General features: G+C 40.3%; 1 protein-coding gene across 2 annotated transcripts in view; it reads right to left on the bottom strand.

Annotated features, from left to right (window-relative positions):
* Positions 1–24,693, bottom strand: part of DGKI (diacylglycerol kinase iota) — a 466,299-nt gene that overhangs the window by 61,959 nt on the left and 379,647 nt on the right. For both annotated transcript variants that reach the window (XM_060107765.1, XM_060107764.1), the window contains 4 exons: positions 13,241–13,310; positions 10,638–10,678; positions 9,642–9,769; positions 7,006–7,131 (listed from right to left, as the gene is read on the bottom strand). In XM_060107765.1, coding sequence (XP_059963748.1) covers positions 7,006–7,131; positions 9,642–9,769; positions 10,638–10,678; positions 13,241–13,310 — 365 coding nt within the window. The remainder of the gene's footprint in view (positions 1–7,005; positions 7,132–9,641; positions 9,770–10,637; positions 10,679–13,240; positions 13,311–24,693) is intronic.

Below are 24,693 nucleotides of genomic sequence, written 5' to 3' on the forward strand. Positions count from 1 at the left end.
AGAGAGAAATGCTCCACTGATCATAAAAATCCATCAACCCTGCTTAAGCTAAGCAGGTAACAGATACCTGAGTATACAGGTGTCTGGATTGAATGTCTGCCTTTGGTGGTTCCCTACACTGTCTCCCCAGTGTCTTAATCCAGTGGCAAGATCTTTTATTTTTACCTGTGTGACCTTCACCTTAGCTCTTCTAGGCTCAGGACTTGGAGATACTAAGAACATGTGCATTTTTTCCTTTTCTTTTTCTTTTGGGGGTTTTGCACAAACCACAAAACATAAGAACTAGAAAAGATTATTTTTATTCATAAACTAAACAATACCTTGCAGTCCCTTTACCTGTTTTCCCTTAACCCAGAGGTTCAGAGATAAGTCTGTCCTTTCCTCAAAGAGGACTTGAAAAGAATATACTAGAGTTTTCACTCAGTGCCTATTTTTTTTTTATCTCATAGATCATGAAGTTGGGAAAACTCTTCCTTTGGAATCAGATTCTGTCTGCTAAAATTTTAGTTAATTACTTCCTTATGAATCTCCTGCCCAAATGAAATATAGTCCTGTTATGAATTGTGGTGGTTCAATTAATGATGAGAGCGAATATGTTTCCAGAAACATGTTATTTTAGTAGCACTTTCTTAGACACTGAAAACCTTTAAAGACAAATTCCTTATGGTCCTAGCAGTAACAGTGTGAGTCAACTACTTCTCTCCAATTTATTTCAAAATTTTTTCTTAAAGATTGTTTCTGGGGCTTCCCTGGTGGCGCAGTGGTTAAGAATCCGCCTGCCAATGCAGGGCACATGGGTTCAAGCCCTGGTCTGGGAAGATCCCACATGCCGCGGAGCATCTAAGCCCATGTGCCACAACTACTGAGCCTGCGCTCTAGAGCCTCCAAGCCACAACTACTGAGCTTGCATGCCACAATTACTGAAGCCCATGTGCCTAGAGCCTGTGCTCTGCAACAAGAGAAGCCACTGCAATGAGAAGCCCCTGCACTACAACGAAGAATAGCCCCGCTCACCGCAACTAGAGAAAGCCCGTGTGCAGCAACAAAGACCCAATGCAGTCAAAAATAAATAAATAAATTTACTTTAAAAAAATATTGTTTTTATTGTGTTCATAGGATTTGAAGATCCTATATGTGTTGTATATCCTTCTTTGGAATTGTAGTCTCCCCTAGAGGACCTGTGTATAAGTAGACAGTACACACATACACATACACACACACAGACATGGAATAGCTACATATATTAGAATCAGGCCATCACCTAAAGTTCCAAAAAAGAAACTGGGTAAAGAAAATAGGTGAAGACAAGGGAAAAATGAAGCTATTACAGATACATACATAATATATATATATATATATATATATATATATATATATTATACATATGTACGTATGTATCCATGAGTTCCAAATCCTGAGTCAACCAATCACGGATCGTGTACTAAGTTTATGATCCACAGTTGGTTGAATTTGCAGATGTGGATCTGCTAATACAGAGGTCTGACTATGGGACTCGAGCATCTATTGATTTTGGTCCTGGAACCGATTCCCCACAGATACCAAGGGATGACTCTATAAATCTTTCTTTAAAACTTGTAATGTATCTAAATGGAATTTTAATATAAATGTAACCAGTGCCAGTAATAACAGAAATCTACTTCATTCTGTTTGTTCATTCTGTCTGCTCTCCCTGAAGTAGGAGGGAGGCTGATGAATCTTAGAAGCTAAAGTTAAAACTATGAGAAAACCCTGAGGAGCCCTGCTTCCCTCTCCAGGAGACTGTGAGGGTAGGTTGGGTCAGTTAGAGTTTAGAGGGGAAAGGTCTCTTGAGCAGATGCTGACTGGGTGCCATGGAGGAAGAATGAGCTGGGAAAGCACTGGAGTTGCATTCCTTTCTATCTCCTGTATTTTAAAATTAACCTTCTCAGAATTTTGTCTCTTATTTACCTTTTGAAAGAACCAATTTTTAAAAATTTTATTCTCGGTTAATCATTTATTTTGTCTGTTTTATTCCCCTTGTCATTGATTTCTATCTTTATTATTTCTCTTCACTCTTGTTTCTTTGTTCTCTACTCTGAGTCTTTTTCCAGTTTATCAAATTGAATGCTTTATTTGTATGGAATCATTTTTCTCTTGAAAATGATTTAGAGTCATAAATCATTCTGTGAATACCACTTCTGTTATTTCCTGCAAATTCTGATAAACAGTATTTTCAGTTCTAAGAATTTAAAATTTCCCTTTTGATTTTTTTATAGAATTATTTAGCCTGGTGAACAAGATGTTAAAATTGAACTTTTACTATCTCCAAGTTGACTGGGGCTTTAAGGCTGAAAGCAATAGATGCCAGTTGTACCTAGAATATTACAATAATTCTTCAGGTCCCTTCACATACTGATTCTTAAATATTCCTAATGGGAAAGTAAATTGTGCAACATGGACCAAAGTTGAAACTGTATACGGACTTCCCTGGTGGTCTGGTGGTAAAGAATCCACCTTCTTGGGACTTCCCGTTGGCAGTGGTTAAGAATCCACCTGCCAGTGCAGGGGACACGGGTTCAAGCCCTGGTCCAGGAAGATCCTACATGCCCCAGAGCAACTAAGCCCATGAGCCACAACTACTGAGCCTGCGCTCTAGAGCCCACGAGACACAACTACTGAGCCCTTGCACCACAACTACTGAAACCCGTGTGCCTAGAGCCCATGCTCCGCAACAAGAGAAGCCACCACAATGAGAAGCCTGCACACTGAAATGAAGAGTAGCCCCTGTTCGCCACAATTAGAGAAAGCCCGTGCGCAGCAATGAAGACCCAAGGCAGCCAAACATAAATAAATAAATAAATTTATTTAAAAAAAAAAAAAGATTCCACCTTCCAATGCAGAGGACATGGGTTGGATCCCTGGTTGGGGAACTAAGATCCCACATGCCACAGGGCAACTGAGCCCGCACCACAACCACTGAGCTTGCGTGCCTCAACTAGAGCCCACGTGCCACAAAACTACGAGGCACATGTGCTCTGAAACCCATGCACCACAACTACAGAGAGAGAAAACCCACATGCCACAACTAGAGAGAAGCCTGCATGCCACAACTACAGGGCCCACGCGCCCTGGAGCCCGCGGCGCCACCACTAGAGAGAAGCCCACGCACCTCAATGAAGAACCCGGGCACAGCAACAAAAATAGATCCCACGACCTCAGCGAAGATCCTGCAGCCGCAACTAAGACCCGACGCAGCCAAAAATAAATAAGTAAATAAAAATTTTTAAAAAATGTTGAAACTGTATATACACTCTACGACACAGGTGGACACACGCAAAATGTTCATTGTATTTTTAAATAATAAAATATTAGAAATCAATATCTAAATGGAGGAATAAGTTTATTCCTCCATTTAGATATTGATATGCCTTGGGTCATGGCATATTTGTATAACACAATATTCTATACCAAATTAAATGACTTAAAAGCTACATATATCAGTGTAACCGAGGAGGACTCTATGAGGCCATCCCAGGACAGACCCCTCCCCCACATCTTCTGCTGTAGCTTCCTCTCTGAAGTACCTAGATAATAGTATCTGATGCATATTTCCAGACTTTTTCAGATGTTAAAACCACCACCAAATGGAAGAAATTAACTACTTGATGATCATGAGCAAGTAACCCCACAGACTTTCTGGTGCCTAAGAATTGATCACCATCAACCAATCAGAGAATTGTGTACAAGCTGATCACATACCCTGAGACCCCCTCTCCCCTACCTTGCCTTTAAAAATGCTTTGCTGAAACCCTTCGGGGAGTTTGGGTCTTTTGGGTATAAGCCACCAATTCTCCTTGCTTGGCCCTGCAATAAACTTTTCTCTGCTCCAAACTCTGATGTTTCAGTTGTTTGGCCTTACTGTGCACTGGGCACACAAACTTGCATTCCGTAACATCGATATGAATGAACTTTAAACATTTGATGTTGCATGAAGTGGCAAGTCCTAAAAGTGTATGCACTGTTCAATACAGGTGATGAAAACTAAAAAGATAACACAAAACAAAAAACCCCATAAAACAATATATATTTTTATGCTACTGTATGTTGCTATGGATAGAAAGATTTAATGCAAGTAATAACATAAAACAATAGCATGATATTTCAGTGTTGTTGGCATATTAGTATTTTTCATATAATGTTTGAGCTTATTTAGATTGGGGCATATTTAACACATATTTAATAATGTTTAAATAAAAGCCTATCTTTATTTTTTGTTTCAATCTCTTGTTTTTAAAGAAAAAAATGCTTTCAATCAGTTCTCAACCATATTTACTTGTGGGTAAATTTGAAGCTGTACATATTTAATGTGCATATGTAGTCTTCCTATATTGTAGAATTTTTCACCTTACAAATGCTTATAAAGATAGATATCAAAGTAAATCTTTCTTGGGCCCTGGGACTCTGGGCACCCTGCCTTTGCACTGGCCCTTTGGGAAAACAGTGCAGTATGGTAGAGTCCGAAGTCAAGCAGACCTCACTCAAACCACAGTTCCCACACTTGTTATCTTGGGTGACCTAAGATGAATATTTTAAACTCTATGAGCTTCAGTTCATTCATCTGTTAAGCAATGTGAGATTTAAAAGTTGTTGAAAGAATTAAGGATAATTTAACGACAGTGCAAAGCACGTAGCAAGTATCAATAGTAGCTATTACTGACCTTATTATACATTACATATCTGTATAAAATATATATTATTACATAATTCCATTGTTCTATAACTGCAATTATACTTATGTGTATCAAAGATGCTCTCTGAAGTAATAAATAAAGAGATGTTCTTCCTAAAGGAATTAATGAACACACATACACAAAAATTTTCAGAATTAATAGACAAATTGGATAAGGTAAAGTATGTAAATGATTTAAAGCAACCATTTTATTTTGTTCGTACATTCTGTGAGTCAAAGGTTCAAACAGAGACCAGTGGGGACAACTTGTCTCTGTTACACAATATCTGGAGGTTCAGCTGGAAAGACTCAAAGCTAGAAGTGAATGTTTGTTTTCTAAGTTACTTGACAGAAAAATGTTTTAAAAAGGAGTCAGCTGCTCTAGTGCATTTAAGGCATAAGGTAGTATAAATATCCAGGAAAACTAGTATCTGCCAATCGAAGATCAATAAAATATGAAGAGAAATTCCTAAAAGGATAATATAACCCGAATAAAAATGAGTTGATTTTGATAAAGGGTTTTAAGAACTTGACTGTTATATAAAATGCACATTTATTTGTGATTCTTGGAAAGAATAGTTACTGTCTTAGAAACAATTTCACATATCATGATATATATATTAACATACTATACACAGAAAAATCAGGGCATAGGAAACTAGATTGAGCTCATGTGCCTGAGCTTTTGTTTCCACTTTTGGAAACAGCCTGTATATAAGAATAACTGAAACACTCATCTCGTTTGTCTAGTCTTAATTTCTATTTCTATGGCTAATTAAAACCCTAATTTTCAAATAAATCTGCCCAAAGCTAGATGGTCACTTTTTTAGCTGTCAGTGGGTGGCTGACTCAGCCTGGTTCACAAGCCTCAATTCCATATACAAAAGAAATGAAAAAAATATCCTGAATTGTAAGCAATCAAATTGCCATCAGAAACTAACAACACGGTTTAATCAAAAAGGAAAATCCATAGTAATTCATTTTTTCTTTTCCACTCTTCATACAACAGAATAAGAGGTAGTATAGAGAAGCAATTAAAACAAAATCACCTTTTGCCCTTGGGGTGTCTGAGTAGAACCTTTACCACCAAAATAATTAGCTTGAGATTTCTCATTTTCCTCCCCTTTGTCACACCGAAATTGCTTCCGATCTTAGAAACAATGCATTGCCCTGCCTCTTCTGTTAACCCTAGGCTTCTAAGAATCTCAGTCATCTTGTTATTTTGTAAAAATGGTAAGACTGCATAGGTACAAGGCCACCGTCCCTATTCGATTAGGACCTTGAATCAGACTGGAAACCAGCCTGATCTCACGAATTACAACAAATTTATACAACCTCTGAGATGGGGTGACTGGACTGGAGTCAAACAATGGGTGCAAATGACTGTGTCCATGACCACAAGGTGCACCTTGAACCTGCTCCTGCAAGGAGGGGTGACAGGAGGGAGGATTCTCGGGACACGAGTGTGCCAACACTGTTGCAAAACTCAGTACCCATCCCTCAGATGAAAGCACACTCATTCTCCTGACCTTTGAACAAATGCTGCATCATTTACCCAGAGAGACTATAAGCACTGTACCTCAGCCATCAAAACCACCTGGCAAGGGGCTTCCCTGGTGGCGCGGTGGTTGAGAGTCCGCCTGCTGATGCAGGGGACACGGGTTCGTGCCTCAGTCCAGGAAGATCCCACATGCTGCGGAGCGGCTGGGCCCGTGAGCCATGGCCGCTGAGCCTGCGCGTCCGGAGCCTGTGCTCCGCAACGGGAGAGGCCACAGCAGTGAGAGGGCCGCGTACCGCAAAAAAAAAAACCCCAAAAACAAACAACAACAACAACAAAAAACCACCTGGTAATATTACACATCACAGCCAGAGGCTCAGAACTGGAGACTCATGAAACTGACCTGTCACAGCACATCACAATTTTCACACAAATAAAACACTCTACATCACTTCCAAACTACTCATGTCACTCTTAGGCATGTCCTCACAATATGGCAAACACAGGGGCATCTGGTAAACTCTGGGTTCCAGTAAAGCAAACTCTGGTGAGGTTCAAAGTAGTTGTAGGTACATATGCAAGGTCTCACTGAGGCTCGGGAACAAGAGACATGGAAAGCGAGGCTCCACTGGGGGCTTCGGGGTGAGTAAGAGGGAGCAAGGTGAACAGGGTGACACCATCAGGAGACAGCTGGAGCACCACTGAGAAGAGAATCCTCCCCATTGGCTATAGGACCCCACAGAATCCTCTCCCAGCAACCCCAGTGGTACACAGGACAAGAGACAGAAAGAGCTCTTACTGTAGCCCTCGGGAGTGGCTGAAATCTTTCAGATCTGAGTCTTCGTCGTAATACGGAGTGATCATTCCCAGCCCGCTGTCACTCAGCATGCGTCTCCGGAGGGCAGGATTCCACCAGTCTGTCATTCTGGGGGGGAGAAGAAGAGTACCAGACATTCCAGGTCAGCCACAGGACTTAGTCTGCTCTTTCTCAGGATGATTCTTGTCTCCAAATGTGAGGACGGAAATTAACCTTTATTGGGTATTTACGAGGTATTTCACCCATATTAGTCCGGTTAATTTTCTCAACCATCAGTAACTCTTTGTATGCTGCTGCCCTCTTTATAGATGAGAAAACTGAATTTCAAGATTAAGTAATTTTAGGGCTTCCCCGGTGGCGCAGTGGTTGAGAGTCCGCCTGCCGATGCAGGAGACACAGGTTCGTGCCCCGGTCCGGGAAGATCCCACATGCCGCGGAGCGGCTGGGCCCGCGAGCCATGGCCACTGAGCCTGCGCGTCCGGAGCCTGTGCTCCGCAAAGGGAGAGGCCACAACAGTGAGAGGCCCGCGTACCGCAAAAAAATAAAAATAAAAATAAGATTAAGTAATTTTAAATATGACAGATAAGAAGCAATGGCGCCTGATGTAGAAAGACAGGTTAGAAAATAACAAAGCCTAGATTTGCTCTTTCACAGCTTCCCAGTTCTCAGTTTATTTCCAGAGGGGGCAATGGGAAAGAAATAAGGAACTGATTCAAGTTCTCGTGGATTTGCAGGCTACTTTATCTCTGGAGCTAGAGCTGCTAGAGAACGACTGAGAGGGCAAAGCCCAGGGCGAGCTTGGCAAAATGGGCTCACCCTTCACCAGATCAAACACTACGGCCCCGATCAGGTAGGGTGGGAGGACACCTAGACTCCAGTACCTACCGCTTCTACAGCGGGACACAGCATCACACTTGCTTTCCCCACAACTGACAGCCTTGACTTATCGTATGTGGTTTCCCACTACCTTCGGGACCCCCGGGGTTTTTTATCAGGTCACCCTCCGTGCCTGTCGGCTTTCCCTTCATGCCAGGACAGCTCCGGTATCAGTAGTTCTGGCTCCTAAACACAGCTGTATATCTGTTCCAGCCGCCACTTCTGTTTTCTCTTGGCTCCGCACAGACTTAGGGACGTACCACTGCTATCAGCTGGCCTGGCGGAGTGGGATGCTCAGAAATAGCAGCCATGGTCAAATTAGTGGACAGGGGTGAAGAGGCATGAGCCTTACCTCAAGTGAATATGTCTGTTAATATTGTATAAGTATGTGCACACATTTGCATATGCCGTTTGAGTGCACGTGTGTGTGCTCTCCGGGGAAATCCTTATTTTAACTCTTTAGCGTCTATGTACCAGAAAACTACAAAAGTTCATTAAACTTCACAAGGGCAAAGGTTTCTGTGTTTTTACTTTTGCACTGTTGTTTCCCAAGTGCTTATAGTAGTACCTGGCACATAAAAAAGCTCCCTAAATAAACATTTCTGAATTTACGAAATAATCTAGAAATGTTAATATGTTTTGGTGGTTCAATGTGGTGGTTAAAATACACATGGGCTCTAGCATGGAATAAATGTCAATTTTTCCCCTTTATTTTTTGTGCAATACTGGTCGAGTTACAAAAACTCTCTAAACCTCAATTTTGTTATCTATGGATTTAAAATAATAACAGTACCAAATCTGCAGGGTCATTGTGAAATGATGATGATGATGATGATTTCAATAACATAATTTTTAACGAGTGTCTACCAAGTGCCACCAACTGCCCTAATTTTACATGTATCAACTCATTTAATTTTAAAACAATTGTATGAGTAGGTATTATCATGTCCGTTTTACAGATGAGGAAATAAGCATAGAGCACTTAAGACGATTAAGTCACTATGAAGTAATAGTAGGGATATAAGAAAGGCATTTAGCACAGTATGTGACTCATAATTATAAGTGCTTGATATCTACATGTATCAGGCTGCCTTAATATAGGAGAAAAAGAGAATGATGAGGAAGAGGAGGAGAGGAAGAAGAGAAAGGATGTGGAGGAAAAAAATAATTGTCAAACCACCTGTGTCATTTTTTTGTGTGTTTGTTTTTGTTTGCAGTACGCGGACCTCTCACTGTTGTGGCCTCTCCCGTTGCGGAGCACAGGCTCCGGATGTGCAGGCTCAATGGCCATAGCTCATGGGCCCAGATGCTCCGCGGCATGTGGGATCCTCCCGGACCGGGGCACGAACCCGTGTCCCCTGCATCGGCAAGCGGACTCAACCACTGCACCACCAGGGAAGCCCCACCTGTGTCAGTTTTTAATGTGATAATACAGGCATTACAGATGTATATGCACAGACGCAAATACTAGTGTTTTCTAGTTTGGTAGGAAATGCAGGTGTGGTGGGTAAAGAAGGCTCAGACATGATACAGATCTGAGTGGAAACAGTAATTCTACCCAGACATTCATAAGACAGACTTAGAATGGAGCCAGCTGTACTACACTCTAAGGAAACACAAGAAAACCTGTATTTCAAAATAGTTTGATTTCATTAGAAATGTCAAGTGCAAGGCCAAACCAGACACGATGTCACCCTGCGGCCAGCCTCACCACCACACCACCAAGGAAGAAGCCCACTCACCCGGAGGCTTGCTCCACCACCAGATCGGGCATTCCTGGGGGTGTCCCTGCCTGCTGTGACAACACCATATCTGGGTCCAGAATAAAAATCTCATCTTGAGAAATCTCCATCACAAAGTGCAAATGTTCCTAAGGAAGAAAAAGGAGTCTGTCAGATGACTGATAAGGTGTTCAAATCCATCATCTGAAGAATAACAAAACAAAGCATTCTCGGTCTTGAAGAATAATGAAATTTTATGACATAGCAAATGGCCACAGTGTATTTGTAGAGGCCTGACCAGTGGGCATCCCTCCCAGAAACAACGTGGTAGCAAGAGGCTGAGGAAGGGGAGTGGAATCCTTCTCGGTTTGGGACTCTGGCCAGGATACTGTTAGGTATAACCAGAGATGGTCTTGCCTCTTTTTCTTCCCAAATACTATCAAAGAAGTGACACCCTACATGCAACTTGGTCCAGTGTGCATGTACGATGACCTGGACTTCCAGCATCCGGTCAAAGCTCAGTGGCATGGCTAACAACTGGTTTTATCAACGGATTCCATTCTGTACCTTCTTTTCCAGTGGGAGCACTAGCTATCATTGGGCATAAGCACTTTTTTTCCTCATTACTGAACTCTGGGAAGTGGTGAGTTGAAACCAAGCAACATAGATACACACTTGAGGTCTCAAATTTGCTAATCAGAAATAAAGTTAAAAAGGCATAAAATTTGGCTAGGAAGCAGTAAAAGTAGCAGTGTGAATGAAAACTTGGAGTGCAGGCTGGTGACAACACCTATAAGCCTACTTATCTTCTGGATTCATCTTCAAGGTCAAACCATATCACCTCGAGTCCACAAATCACAAAACATGTGAAGACAAATAACAAGCTCATAGCTGAGACTATGAATACCATTCCAGAATTTGTACACATTTCAGTGCTTTTGTTGAAAAAAAAAGTAAAAGATTAGTATAGTTACTGGGGAGTTTTTCACTTTCACAAATAGGCTCAAGAACACTTACCTGAGATCTGTCTATTCGATAAAAGCGATCAGCAGAAGTAGCTAGGGAAACAAAATGTATACGGCATTCAGAGAGGCCTGTGTTCTGGCACCAAATTTACAACCTTCTCACCTACGATGACAATCAAAAACCTTACATCCCAGTCATGCTGGACTACTGGCCAGTCCCTAAATCTACTTAGAAAAACTCAGGACTTCACACCTCTGCTGTTGCTATTCCACTGCTTAGGAAGCCCTTCCCCATTACACATGCCTACCTAAACCATGTCTTAACCCATAGAAAACAAACTTATGGTTACCAAAGGGGAAAGGGAGGGAGGGATAAATTAGGAGTTTGGGATTAAAATATAAACACTACTGTATGTAAAACAGATAACCAACAAGGACCTACTACTGTGTAGCACAGGGAATTATACTCAGTATCTTGTAATAACGTATAATGGAAAAGAATTTGAAAAAGAACATATACACATAGGGTTGGCCAAAAAAGTTCATTCGATTAATGAATATGTTGTTCAATAAAGTTCTTGGTGAAAATGAAAAATGTCTTATTTTTACTGAAAACCAAACAAACTTTTTGGCCAGCCCAATATATGTATCTGAATTACTTTGCTGTACACCTGAATCTAACACAACATTGTAAATCAACTATATTTCAATAAACTGTTTTTAATAATACATCATGTCTTAAGGACCAACTCCAATGCCACCTCTTCTATGAAACCTTCCTCAGCCCCATCCTCCTTGCCCCAGGTAGAATTTGTTGCTCCTACCTCTATATGCACATTTGCATTTTGTGCATGGTTTACAAAAACTATCTTCACAGAGAACGCTGAGACTAAGATATCTGCCTCTTTAAAGATCTGTGTTTCATTTCTTCTTTTATGTCTCAAGATATCAGCACAGAAGCCTCAACAGAGCTGGGACTCAATATGTATTTATCAAGTAAATAAAGCTAGGAAAAACAAAAAAAAAACTGTAGGTAGCCTGACTTCCTGAGGAAGTGATTCTCATTTTGGAAAACAGTTTGAAGCTGCAGAGCTCGGGACCACATGTGGTATTAAAGGCATCATTTCATTTTAAAACTGAGTCCCTAAGCCATGTCTGAAGAAAGCCAAAACAGAAAAAAAAAAAATTATTTAAGCATTCCTATAAGGGACTTGCCTGCATCTGTAGTTTGAGGGGGAAAAAAACCCCAACAACTTAATGACAAACTTTGGGCTTCTAGAAATTAATCTGATTATTCTGAATATTCAAAATAATTATGTTCCTCCTCATTTAAATCTATCTAACACAGTCCAATATTATAAACATATTTTCTACAAAGTACATGGTACTAGAGGGAAAAACTCAAAATGCAAATAATCATTCAAAAATCATAGATATTTAATGAGTAGCTTCTCTCCAAAGGAAATGAGCTGAGAAATAAGACAATCATGGTTCTTGCCCTCTTACTCAGGCAACAGAGTAAAATTTGCCTGAGAAAGACTTAGTCTACTTTGTTCTTTTAACCATGACTGCAATCACCTGTTAAATGTTTTTAACAAAACCATTTCTAGGGTAAAACTAATATCTAGACCATTAACCACACTTGTAATTTTATCTAAGACTGTATATAAAATAGACTATGTAGAACAATTCATATACATTTTTGTAATTTTCTTAAATATAAGTTGTTCCTCTGTGGATTCAGGAAAAACAAATGATTGTGCTTCTCAGCACTAGGGAATAAAGGACCTGGAAGAAAAGCAGTAAAGATTATCTTCAGAGGCAGCTGACAAGCCATTAATGAAAATCGATGTCATGATTTACGTGGATTAGATTTGATATAGATACAGGTGCTCATCTTCAAAAAGTATTCACACCCTCACACATCCTGTCATTCTCTTATCCACATTTATATCCTTTCAGATGCACACAAAGCTAAACAAAAGAAAGGCCTATAGTGAAAGCTAAATGTCCACACAGACAAGAGAGATACCAGGTAGTAGATACACTGGGAGTATCTAAGCAGGAATGTACTGTAAAATGGGTAATTGGATAGAAAAGTGGGATTAGGCAGCATTTAGGGAGAGAGAGATGGAAAATGGGCTCATGAACTAATCAGAAGACGACCGACCTATTATACATTCAATAATAGCAGAGCAGATGTGAACACAACTGAAAATGCCTACCCTTTCACAAAAATTTATACCTCATCCTGAAATGATGGTTTACTGAAAATAATATGGACGTTTCATAATATGCAAACGACATACCAATTAGTACCCGTCCTCGTGCTTTATGGAATCAATCTACTGGCCTGAAGACAAGCACTCAACACGTTTTTGGAAAAGGGGCATGAAAGGGAAATATCACCTTGAGCAATTTGATGCTGAGAAGTTCGGCCAGATTAACCAACTTGCTTTGAAGGAGATAACTTCAGGAAAGTGTGTTGCAACATCAGCAACTTCACATCGTTTGAGACGCAAATACCAATCACGTGGAGCCACGTGAAGGGTTTCTGAATAGTCTTTTGGAAAACTAGAGTCCACTCTATCCATCCATACCTTGCCCTGTGGCTTCCCCAATCCCCACCCCTCCAGGAAATACAGAAACACTCACCATCTAGAAAGCACCACCGTGGGGAGAGTCTCTGAGCTGAGAGCGCCCTGGGGAAGGAGGTTTCGTGGTCCTGGAAAGAGACATACACATCCTGGTGGCTCCATCTGAATGACCTGAGGGGCGTCCCTCACTCCACATTCTGCCCCATCACCTATTTCTAAGAGTCAGCATCCTTTACCACACAAAGCACTGGTGAGAGATGGAAGCATACTTTTCACTGCAAGGACACACGGGGACTCTGCTTTGAAATGAATTATTTCACATAACAACTCCCATATAAAGTTTCCAGGAGACTTACAATTATTCCATTAAACATTCATAAATTTTACAACTTGGGACATGTACTTCCTTTGGAGACTCTCTTTCCCTTTATGAAGCTGAGGAACTAGTGGCAGCTGGCTGTCATTTGTATTTCGGTTCTCCACATAGGTATAAAAATGTCCCCTACTAGGGCCTCCCTGGTGGCGCAAGTGGTTGAGAGTCCGCCTGCCGATGCAGGGGATACGGGTTCGTGCCCCGGTCTGGGAGGATCCCATATGCCGCGGAGCGGCTGGGCCCGTGAGCCATGGCCGCTGAGCCTGCGCATCCGGAGCCTGCGCGTCCGGAGCCTGTGCTCCGCGACGGGGGAGGCCACAACAGTGAGAGGCCCGCATACCGGAAAAAAAAAAAAAAAAAAAAAAAAAAAAAAAAAATGTCCCCTACTAAAGGAATCTCTGCTGTTAATAATTTTTTTTTTTTTTGCGGTATGCGGGCCTCTCACTGTTGTGGCCTCCCCCGCTGCGGAGCACAGGCTCCGGACGCGCAGGCTCAGCGGCCATGGCTCACGGGCCCAGCCGCCCCGCAGCATATGGGATCCTCCCAGACCGGGGCACGAACCCGTATCCCCTGCATCGGCAGGCGGACTCTCAACCACTTGCGCCACCAGGGAGGCCCTGTTAATAATTTTTAAAAACGTGAAATGCACATGATTTGGAGCATTCTGGCCCTGGCTCATAGTGAAACTGAGATCACTGACAGAAATGGAACAAATGACGAGGGAGGCCAGGTCTCTGCGAGAAGACACTGGGAGTTTGACCCTTATGAGAGATTTGAGATCTTCAAATAGAAGGAGCATCCTTGGAGTGAGGCTGGGTGTGCATGATCTTGTGTGTACAGAGGGGGACAGGGGAAGGAAATGGGAAGAACACAGAAGAGAGAAAAAGAGAGCGAATCAGGGGTTGCACTGATTTCTCTGGAAGTCTAATCTGCCCCACGTGATCCTCAGGCAAAGCTTCTGCTTAAATCAGTGGTTCTCAGAAGTATGAACACTGGACCAGCAGCATCAGCTGGGAGGTTGTTAGAAACACTAGTTCCCAGGTGCCACCCCAGATCTACAGAAACCCTGGGGGTGACACTCAGCAATCTTTGAGGTGAGTCTGATGTATGCTAAAGTTTTAGAACCATTGGCCTAAAGTTACGGGGACAAAGAGGTCCATTATTAGAAATCTTGGGTAGATGGAGTTTTTATATGAATGGATTCTGCCAATTAAATAATTAATAGAGGAAAAGTTGGTCTTACTCAGGACTGGTACCAAGATTTATATGTAGAGATACAGAAGTGAGATAGCTATGGATACAGAGATAAATAAATATATAGTCCTCTTTTTTTGAACCAGCTTTGGGCTAAATGAAATCATGACATGTACCTATTTATATGAGAATTGCGTTTAACATTTGAGAATTATATTTTGACACATGTGATATCTTGTTTTTAAAGGAACTTAGGGTTCTTAATGTATTTTCATAAAACATCTAAAGCTACTAACATGTCTCAGTTTAGTGAGAACTGTAATTATAAATCAAGAAATTCAAAAATGATCTGAAACATTTAGTGGCAACTGTGAGGGCTAATAAACAAAGATGTCAAACAGAAATGTGACTTCCTTCTATAAGAGTAAAGGGACATAAACACCAAGGATACTTTCTGAATTTTGATGTCGAATGTGCTACAGAGACCGCCGTGAAAAATATCAGAATTTCCCTAGCTAAAAATTGACTCTGAAAGAATACAGAAATGTTTGATTTTTTAATTTTTAAAACCTAAAGATTGATAATGTTATTGCTAGGATATTCAAATTCAGGAATGCTGGCTATTATTTAGTTTAATAAAGTGCAGGTTGATATATTGCCTCAGCCACATAACCAGCTTACCACAGGCTGTTAACATAATATTGATATAATTGCATACCTTTTCACGTGTGAGTGTCTGTGTATCTGGAGAGTTTTATGTATGTACCTGACTTATTTTGCTTATTTTCTGTTCGTTTATTTACTCTGTACCTTGATGCACAAAGCATTTGATATAACTCAATTTCCTTAAAGGGGTTTTGCTTAAAGAGAATGTTATGTTTGCTCTGTGAAAACATTTTTTAAAGCCATAGAGCTCTTTAAAACACTTCAAATAGGTTCAACAGTTCTTGAACTCCCTGCAATTTCCTGTAAATTTGGTGTGTCTATATGTATGTGTATTTTCCACTGCTTTCCATAGATTATCAAAGTGATCTGAGATCCCCAAAAGGTTAAAAAGCTACTAATTTAAATAATCAAAGTTTATATCAGAGGGGATTCAACAAAATAAGATTCTAATTATTGAAATGCCTTAATGATATCCAGACTTACAAAAATAGGAATGACTATTTCAAAGGTACTGAAATACCTTTAGAGTATCAAACACCTGAAGCTCTCTGAGCAGCTGGCTTTTCTCCTACCACCTACTCTACTATTCTTCCTGAACCTCTTTTCTGGGACCTAAAAGCAAGCCGCAAATGAAGAATTGCAGCTTTAAGAATTTAAGTAAACTCACAGAAGTATCCAGATATTAAGTGGTAGAGTTATAATTCAAATACAGGCCTCTCTTACCACAGAAGCCATAATCTTAAATCCAGGTTTATGGCTTCTAAAGGAATTACTATCATTTGGGGTTTTGAAGGATGGATGGGGTTTGTATAGGTCAAGTTTGAGAGAAGTTTTTTTGTTTGTTTGTTTGTTTGTTTGTTTTAACTCAAGCAAAAACATGAGGAAAGCAAAAGAAAGGATGACCTTCATGGTTATGAAGACCTTCTTTTGACTCTGGTGTTGAAGAATTTTCCATAGCTTCAGCTTTTGTTAACTGTTAAACTAATCTTCAGTATTTCTTAACAGGCAGGTCACTGCCTGGTAACTTGGAATTTTTCCTTCCTCAAATTCCCCAGCCATGTTACTACCTACTCTCCACCCCCATGTACCCATCTGCTTAAGAATCCCCTAGAAATATGGTAATCAATGGGAACAACAGAGACCCAGAGTCCAGAGACAAGGAACTGAGACTACATTAATGTAAAGAAAATTCTGATTATAGAGTTTAGATAGCTTCACTGTATGTGTTATGTGACTGCAATTCGAAACTCTATACAAGTATGGCGAATATTAACAGTGGTTTAGCATGTGATACAGTTACATTTCTGCCACAACTTTATATTCAAATCTGTACAATGATGCTTATTGCAACATTGTTTTTTCAGGCAGAAACTGTATACAACATATATGTCTATCCACAGAGATAAGGTTAAATCTATATCATGAAACAGGAGCAGTTTTAAAAGACTGAGTTACAGCTTCATGTATTAGCAAGCCAATGTCCATGGTCTATTACTGTTAAAAATAAATTGTGGTATAATATGTATAGTGAGTGCATAAGAAATGTAAATCCATTTTTATTTTCAAAAACCAACAAAACCCCATATGTGTATGATGTACATCTATGTGTGTAACTTTGTATCAATGTGGAGAAAGGTACAAAAGGGTACACGCCAGAAAGGTACTGTCATAAAGTCTACTTTGGGCGGGCAGTTAAAAACCAAGCAGAAGTCTAGAATTATGGGCAACCGGAAAACTAAGATAAGCCAGGATTATAAAACCTGGCAGACTTCATGACACAAGGAGCTAATGAAAGTCAAGAGAAATACCTTGAGAAATGTCTCTAAGAGGCACATGAAAAGATGCTCAAAATCACTAATTATTAGAGAAATGCAAATCAAAACTACAATGAGATATCACCTCACACCAGTCAGAATGGCCATCATTAAAAAATCTGCAGACAATAAATGCTGGAGAGGGTGTGGAGAAAAGGGAACCCTCCTACACTGTTGGTGAGAATGTAAAATGGTACGGCCACTATGGAGAACAGTATGGAGGTTCCTCAAAAAACTAAAAATAGAGCTACCATATGACCCAGCAATCCCACTCGTGGGCATGCATCCAGAGAAAAACATGGTTTGAAAGGGTACATGCACCCCAATGTTCACTGCAGCACTGTTTACAATAGCCAAGACATGGAAGCAACCTAAATGTCCATTGACAGATGAATGGATAAAGAAGATGTGGTATGTATATACAATGGAATATTACTCAGCCATTAAAAAGAATGAAATAATGCCATTTGCAGCAACACGGATGGACCTGGAGATTATCACACTAAATGAAGTAAATCAGACAGAGAAAGACAAGTATCATATGATATTGCTTATATGTGGAATCTAAAAAAAAAGTTACAAATGAACCTATTTACAACACAGAAATAGACTCATAGACTTAGAGAACAAACTTATGGTTGCCAGGTGGGAAGGGTCGGGGGAGGGATAGACTGGGAGTTTGGGACTGACATGGGATTGACACACTGCTATATTTAAAATAAAATGCCTTTCCATGAAAAAAAAAAAGAGAAATACCTTGAGGACCTTAATATCAAAGATGAATGTATACTGGGTGGATTAAAAGTAGAGCAGGAATAAAGAGAAGCAGATTGTCAAAAAGGAATTCACAATAACCCAAAGCCAAGATCTGTAAACTTCTTTATACTCTGATGGTACCAACTAATGACAACTGCAGAGGTGATGAGAGTCTTCTGTACTCATGTAACTCCTGCAGCTTATCTACCTATACCCATTTTTCCTACTCAAAAAAGAGAATCAGAATACACGCGAGCGGTTGTGATGTTAGTATAGAGGTTAAGAAAAAACTTACTGTGGTGTTGTCTTAGCTCACATTGCTAACGCACTGTAGGTATTACATCAGGTAACCTGTGTCCTCACAGAGGGCCTGGCACACAGGTAGAGTGGTTGACCCTGGCATTAAGAAATCCTGGATTCAGGGGCAGCATGAGGGTGACCAGCAACACAGTGCAGACCAGGAGTCAGACTTGAGCAGGAAAAGGGGATATAAGGAAACAAAATAGCCCCTAGCAGGAGGTCAAGGCTGGCCCCCAGGATTTCATGTGACCATGGATCCATAGCCTCATGGACCCACTACGATGGACATGGCAATATCCTTGCCAGTGACAGTGAAAAGAATGGTCAGTCATATGTTTGCTTTGTGAATGCTGCACATTAAAGTCAATGTACAAAGACAATTTCTGATGGAGCCAGAACACAATCTAAAAAATATGCACCTTTCAACAGTATCTGACTGTAGACACTTAAGAAATGTGATTGTGTGAAACAGCTACATTTCAGGAGACAGTCACATAATCCCCTGAGCTGTGCCACTAGCAATCACATCAACAGCCTTCAGTACTAGTTTAGGGCTTCTCGTCTCCTCAGTCCGCTCAAACTGCATAATCAAATCAATGATTCATTAAAGAGATAAGATACTTGACTTGCTCATTTTGTGATCTGTTATTTTTCTTCGTATAAATGGTATGATTTAGATGAACGCAACTGTCATTGCTCTATAGTGTAGGCAGAATGATATAACCTTGGACATAACCGTGCTCTTTTCTATCTTCTAAAATTGCATGCTCTTTAAATAAATAATATTAACAAAACTACTCATTTCAAAGATCCCTGATACGTGCATTTTCTCTTTTGATGTATGCTAATGGAAAATCTGTTTCTCATGCTAAAAATATAGCATGCACAAAAGCAAACCTGATATTTCTTATATATATTTTTGAAAGTCAACTGGCATGAATTGTATGTAATTGATAGGGAAATTATGTGAACCACGTTTGCCAAACTTGCCCTTAATTTACATTCAATTACTCAGAGCTGATGCACACATAATTTAATGATTGCACAGCAGCCCCATTATACACTCCAGTAGGTTATCCAATTAAGCAATATTCACCTAGCATTTAACTACACCTTTACTGCGAATGAAATTCTTTTTCTTTCATAAAATTTAGGGAAGATGTATGCAGAGGCAAAATAGAAGTTCCTTTGAATTGGGAATCTCTGCTTCATTGAACAATGTCTACTCAATAATCACTACTTTTAAATTTCTTATGTATAGATCCAAATTTCTTATGTATCCATCCAAACTTCTCCTCTGCCTGCCTTGGTATTTCCTGCACTCAACCCATCTATTCATTCATTTTTTTCTCTCTTTCCATCACCAAGTTATATATCAATATCTCTTCATTCTTAGTGAACAGACCATCAGGGATGATTAGAAATGTGCATTTATGCATCTGTGTCCAACTACAATCCCACTAATGGACTTGCTACTGTTTTGTTTTGTCTTTCAAAACTCTCACTCTTCAAACCTACTCCTTTACCACCCACAACTGCAGCAGAAGAATGTGCAGAAATGGAATAGCCATGTCCAACCCAGCTTTGAAAGATGAAGAAACAGGGATGGTGTGGTACAAGATGGAAATGAGAGAGATTCCAACATTTTCAAGAGCCCTTTTCTGGTGAGAAAATCTTCCATTAACAACAACAGCTCTGTGTGTGTGTGTGTTAGCTGTCTTGCCTTCACTTGTAACAGCAAACAGACCTGGCCCAAGGCAAGTCTTACTTTAATTCTCCATTTGAGCCATTTCTGAAAGTTTTGATCTAGCCCCCCCCCCAAAAAAAACAACATTCACCAAATTTCCTAGCTAACTCCTGTCCTTCCCTAAGACAAGATAGAGTAATTCCCAGGAGAACTCCCTTGAACTTGTTTCCACCCATCCATTCAGACTCTTCTAGAATCCAGAAAACAAATTAAGGAGGAAGAGATTTCAGATAATGGAGAGAGATGAATAAGGGCAGCCAGTTTAAAGGGAAGGAGAATAAATCAAAAGTTTGTGGGCACATGCTGTTTGCCTAGGACTAGACAGAGCTCTGATGGACTACAACACGGACCTATCCTCCAGGAGAAGAGCACGTATGCAGGAAAGAAAAAGAAAAGAGATGAGAGGATGAACAAATGGCTGTAGGCTCAGATCTGATCAAGAGTGTTTTCTTATGAAAGTGAAAGATAGCTGTAAAGGCTCTAAAGGAAGAAAGGACTTTTTGAAACTGTTATATCTACTGTGAAACATTGCAACCATTCTAGTGTTATTCTAAGTAAATGAATTCTTAAAGAGGAGGAATCACCTGAATAGATCCATTTTCACCTATTATTGAGTCCTACTGTATTTAGTATTAGCTCATTCTGTGTGCCAGCTACATTGTACCCCATAGAAACGGGGAAACCCTGAGTGTCTACAACACCCCGAATTGTTCCTGGTCCCATTGCTCCACCATATCCACAGATACCTCTTTCTACTTCCTTTACTACTTTTATTCCTCCTGCTCCTCTTCCCACTTTCTTTCTTCATCTAGCACTTTCATCTGCCTGGTCCCCAGTCATGCCCTGAGAGCCATCAGAATGACTCAGGATTTCTTAAACCCATCACGACTGACATTTGGGGGGCTAGATAACTCTTTGTTGTAGGGGAATGTCCTGTGCATTGTGACATGCTTAGCAGCATCCCTGACCTCTACTCAATAGATTCCAGTAGTACCATGTCCCCTAGTCATGACAAACAAAAATGTCCAAATTGCCCAATGTCCCATATGAGGGGCAAATCTCTCCCAGTTGACAATCACTAGAATGGTTCAATCTGCCTCTATTCCTTAGTAACTTTATGACTTGGAGTTAAGAAGAGACATAAAGAAGTCCAGGGAGGGAGCAGAGAAGGAATAATTTCATAGTAGGTGGCTTCAGGAAGCATCTTCATTAAATAGGTATGCAGAGTCCAACTTCCCTATGAATTCTAGTTTATTTGCCAAGCTCAAGAGTATCCCGAATCTGCAAGCACAGTGCATTTTGCTTGTCAAGTTATAACTTATCAGTTACAGGTTACATGAGATGCATTAGGATGGAGGGGCCTTAGTGTTTTGACCTCAGAGATGGCATAGGCAGGAATATTCAGCAGGCTATAAATATCCAGCATATTCTTGTATAACCTATTATGCCTTGTTAGGTTAATACAAGGTGTCATTTTTGAGACCTAGTACTTTGTTGGCAATTCACTATGAATTTGGGAAAGGAAGAAACCAAAGCAAAGAAATGCTTAAATGCCTAGGAAATGCCATATGGCTCACTAATAAGGTGTCTTGGGCACTTGTACACCTTTCCAAATGCTGATTTTCTCTTGAGTTTCTTCTAGTCTTAGAAAACCGTCATCTAAAATCCCAAAGGCAAATTAGTGAGCCCACTGGAATTTCTCAAGTTTTTAAGTGTTTATTCATTCCATCACAGTTAATTCTCAAGTATGTTTAGCTCCATTGCATACACAAGAAAGGTCATTAAAAAGCATTTAAGGCTTGTTGTTGTCCATGTTTCTTACAGGTCTTTCTCCTAATCACCCTCTAACTCTCACTGACGCAGACTAGAGATGCTGATATTACCAGTTTCTGCATTAGGAAACAAAACATCTAGGGCTAAATTTCCTGCCAGTTGGTTTTGTCACTTTCTACATAAAACTAATACACCTCCCCCATGTATTTTATACGTACCCTCGGGAAAATATAGAAATCAGTCTATGTCATCTCAGCTTCTCCACACCATGTGACACATTTAATTACTTCTTCCTTTTTTGAAACACATTTCAATTTTGGTTTTCATAATACCACCTTCTCCTTGATTTCCAGCTGCCCATCTGTCTCCATGACCCTTTTTGACGGATTGTTCTCTTAAACTTGTGCTCTTCTTCACCATTCAGTAGACAGATATGACAATGGGCCTTTTTCTTTATGCAAACTCTCCCTGAGTGATCTCCAGCCTCATAGTTTCAATTAAATACCATTCATTTGCTAATGACCCTCAGATTTCTATGTCGAGGCCTGAATTTTTTCAATAAGCTTTGAAAGTCATACATCCAATTTTCTACTCACCAAAACCTCTTGCATCTAATAGGCATATTAAAATTGCTATAGCCAAAAAAGAACTCTTTATTCACCATCCCTCCAACTCATTCCTTGTCCTGTCTGCCCAAGATCCCAGCCAAATGGGAAAGTTTATACCCCTTCACTCCTTACCTCAACCAGCTCTCTGTCGCTCTGCTTAGGAAATTTCCTCACTACCCTCTCCCTATTCTCAGGCCACGTTAACTCAAACACCGTCTCCCTCAGTTAAACTTCCTGCTTAATGCGCAGTTCTGGGGTGTCCTTAGACCTCTTATTCCAACCTTCTCTTAATACCCAAAAGGCTCCTGCTTGTTATAATTCTTCAAGGAGGGGTGTGGGGTGAAGTAACACTCCTGAAACTCAACTTTGATCGCTGCATTGGTTATCCTATGTGGTCAGTGCACAAACCTTTTGTGCACTGACCACATACGATAAATGTCACTTTTGAAGTGACATTTATAATGCAGCAGTTTTGACACCAGGGTTTGACCTTACTGCAAATAAACAAAAAACAGAAAGATTTTGATATGGATAAGTATGATTAATCCTTCTGCATGTTTTTATTAACAAATAATCAATAAAATAAATATTCTTATCATATTCTAGAGTCTCAACCATCCCCTGATATCTGTGGATATGTACAAACATGGCATAAAGAAAACATGGTATAAAATATCCATATATCAAAACTTATGCCAAAATGACTACATTGAATAAACCACGATAATAAATGGATCAGTTTTATAAAACTAATCAGAATAAATGTTTTAGATACTTCGGTTTAACTGCAAAGGTTTAAAATGTCCATGTGTAAAAATTAAAAATTCTAAAAAAGAAGACTCTTAAAATCTTATAGCTACCAGTGCCAATCCTTAAAGGGTGGAAATCAGCTCTGACTTTAAAAATACTATACTTTAAAAAATAAAATGACACCTAGATAGTGACTCCAGGTAAATATGCAAATAATGGATACAAGAAATGTTGTGTTCTATCCAAAAAATAAAGTACAAATTTGTCTTCTAATGGTTGGTAGAAAAACAGTCCAAGAAGTAGACTTTATTTTCTTATTGTAAACACACCCTAAGTGAATTATCATCCTTTCTATTGCAGCCAGATGGAAGACAGGACTCTGGAATAGTGGGGTACTTTGAGCAATAAACATACAAACAAGAACACCAAGGCCATTTATGTCATCCAGCCTCAGGATAATTAGGCTGCTTTGACTGAGGGTACAGGCTATCGACTGGCAGGGGAAGAAAGTCACCTAGAGGCTACAAGGCACAGAGTTTTTTTTTTTTAATAGTTGTTTTTCTGCTGTTTTGGCAAAAGGATGCTTAACTAGGAGTTTCAGGTGTAGTGTAATAGACACCAAAACCCAAAGTGAGGTGCTACCAGATTTAGACATTTTAAGTCCTTCCCCCACATGGAGGGAGGTATAGAGGGTCTAGGGGAAGATTTATTTGGAGGGTGTCATTAGCATGCTGTGACTCCCACACACCCCTCCTAGCCAGCAAGGGTACTGGGCTTCTCAGAGAGAAGGGCTTTTATGGGACAACTCAGACAGCTTTGCATGCGCCCCTTACAGTTGGGGGTGATGGTGTGCACTGGTATCTAAATCATGCCTGGGAAATCTAATGGGAAGAGGATGGCTGGAGAGGCTTGTACCGCACAGTAAGGGTGGGAAAGTGGGGAAGAGACTGCACTCCCAAAGAGTGTTGGGGCAAAGGGTAACTGAGCGTTCTCCCAGGAACTGGATGTGGGTTATTAGAGAGAGGCAGGCTGGGTTTATTGGATCCTGTCCAAGAGATCAGGATGGGACAAATAGATTGCCTTTTAGAAAGTTGGTTTCATGGTTACAGAAGCAGGGAATTTACTTTCCTGGAGGTGAATGAGAAACACACAGCCCCGGTTGCTACTGGCAGCCATCTTGGACCAGGAAAACATCTTGTGCAGAGGTGAAATGTGACAAAAAGAGGAGAACAGAGCAGAAAAAACAACAAAAGAATGGACTATGAACCATGGCCAAATGGTACACAAAATCCACCCTGCATCTGAACTTTGTGCTGATGTGAACCAACAGACTCCCTGTCAAGCTAGTTGGAGTTGAGTTTTCTAGTATTTGGCACTGAAAGCACTTCATTTTATAATCTTTTCTCAATGATCTGGGAGAACAGCCACAGCCCAAGTTTGCACTAGACTAGGACCGTCCATTTTGCAGGAAAATGCAAAATAATCAGAATGCCAACTTCATCTTGGTTCTTGGAGTGAACTCCATCCCTA

The sequence above is a fragment of the Mesoplodon densirostris genome, chromosome 9, assembly GCF_025265405.1.
Source record: "Mesoplodon densirostris isolate mMesDen1 chromosome 9, mMesDen1 primary haplotype, whole genome shotgun sequence".
Lineage (NCBI taxonomy): Eukaryota > Metazoa > Chordata > Mammalia > Artiodactyla > Ziphiidae > Mesoplodon > Mesoplodon densirostris.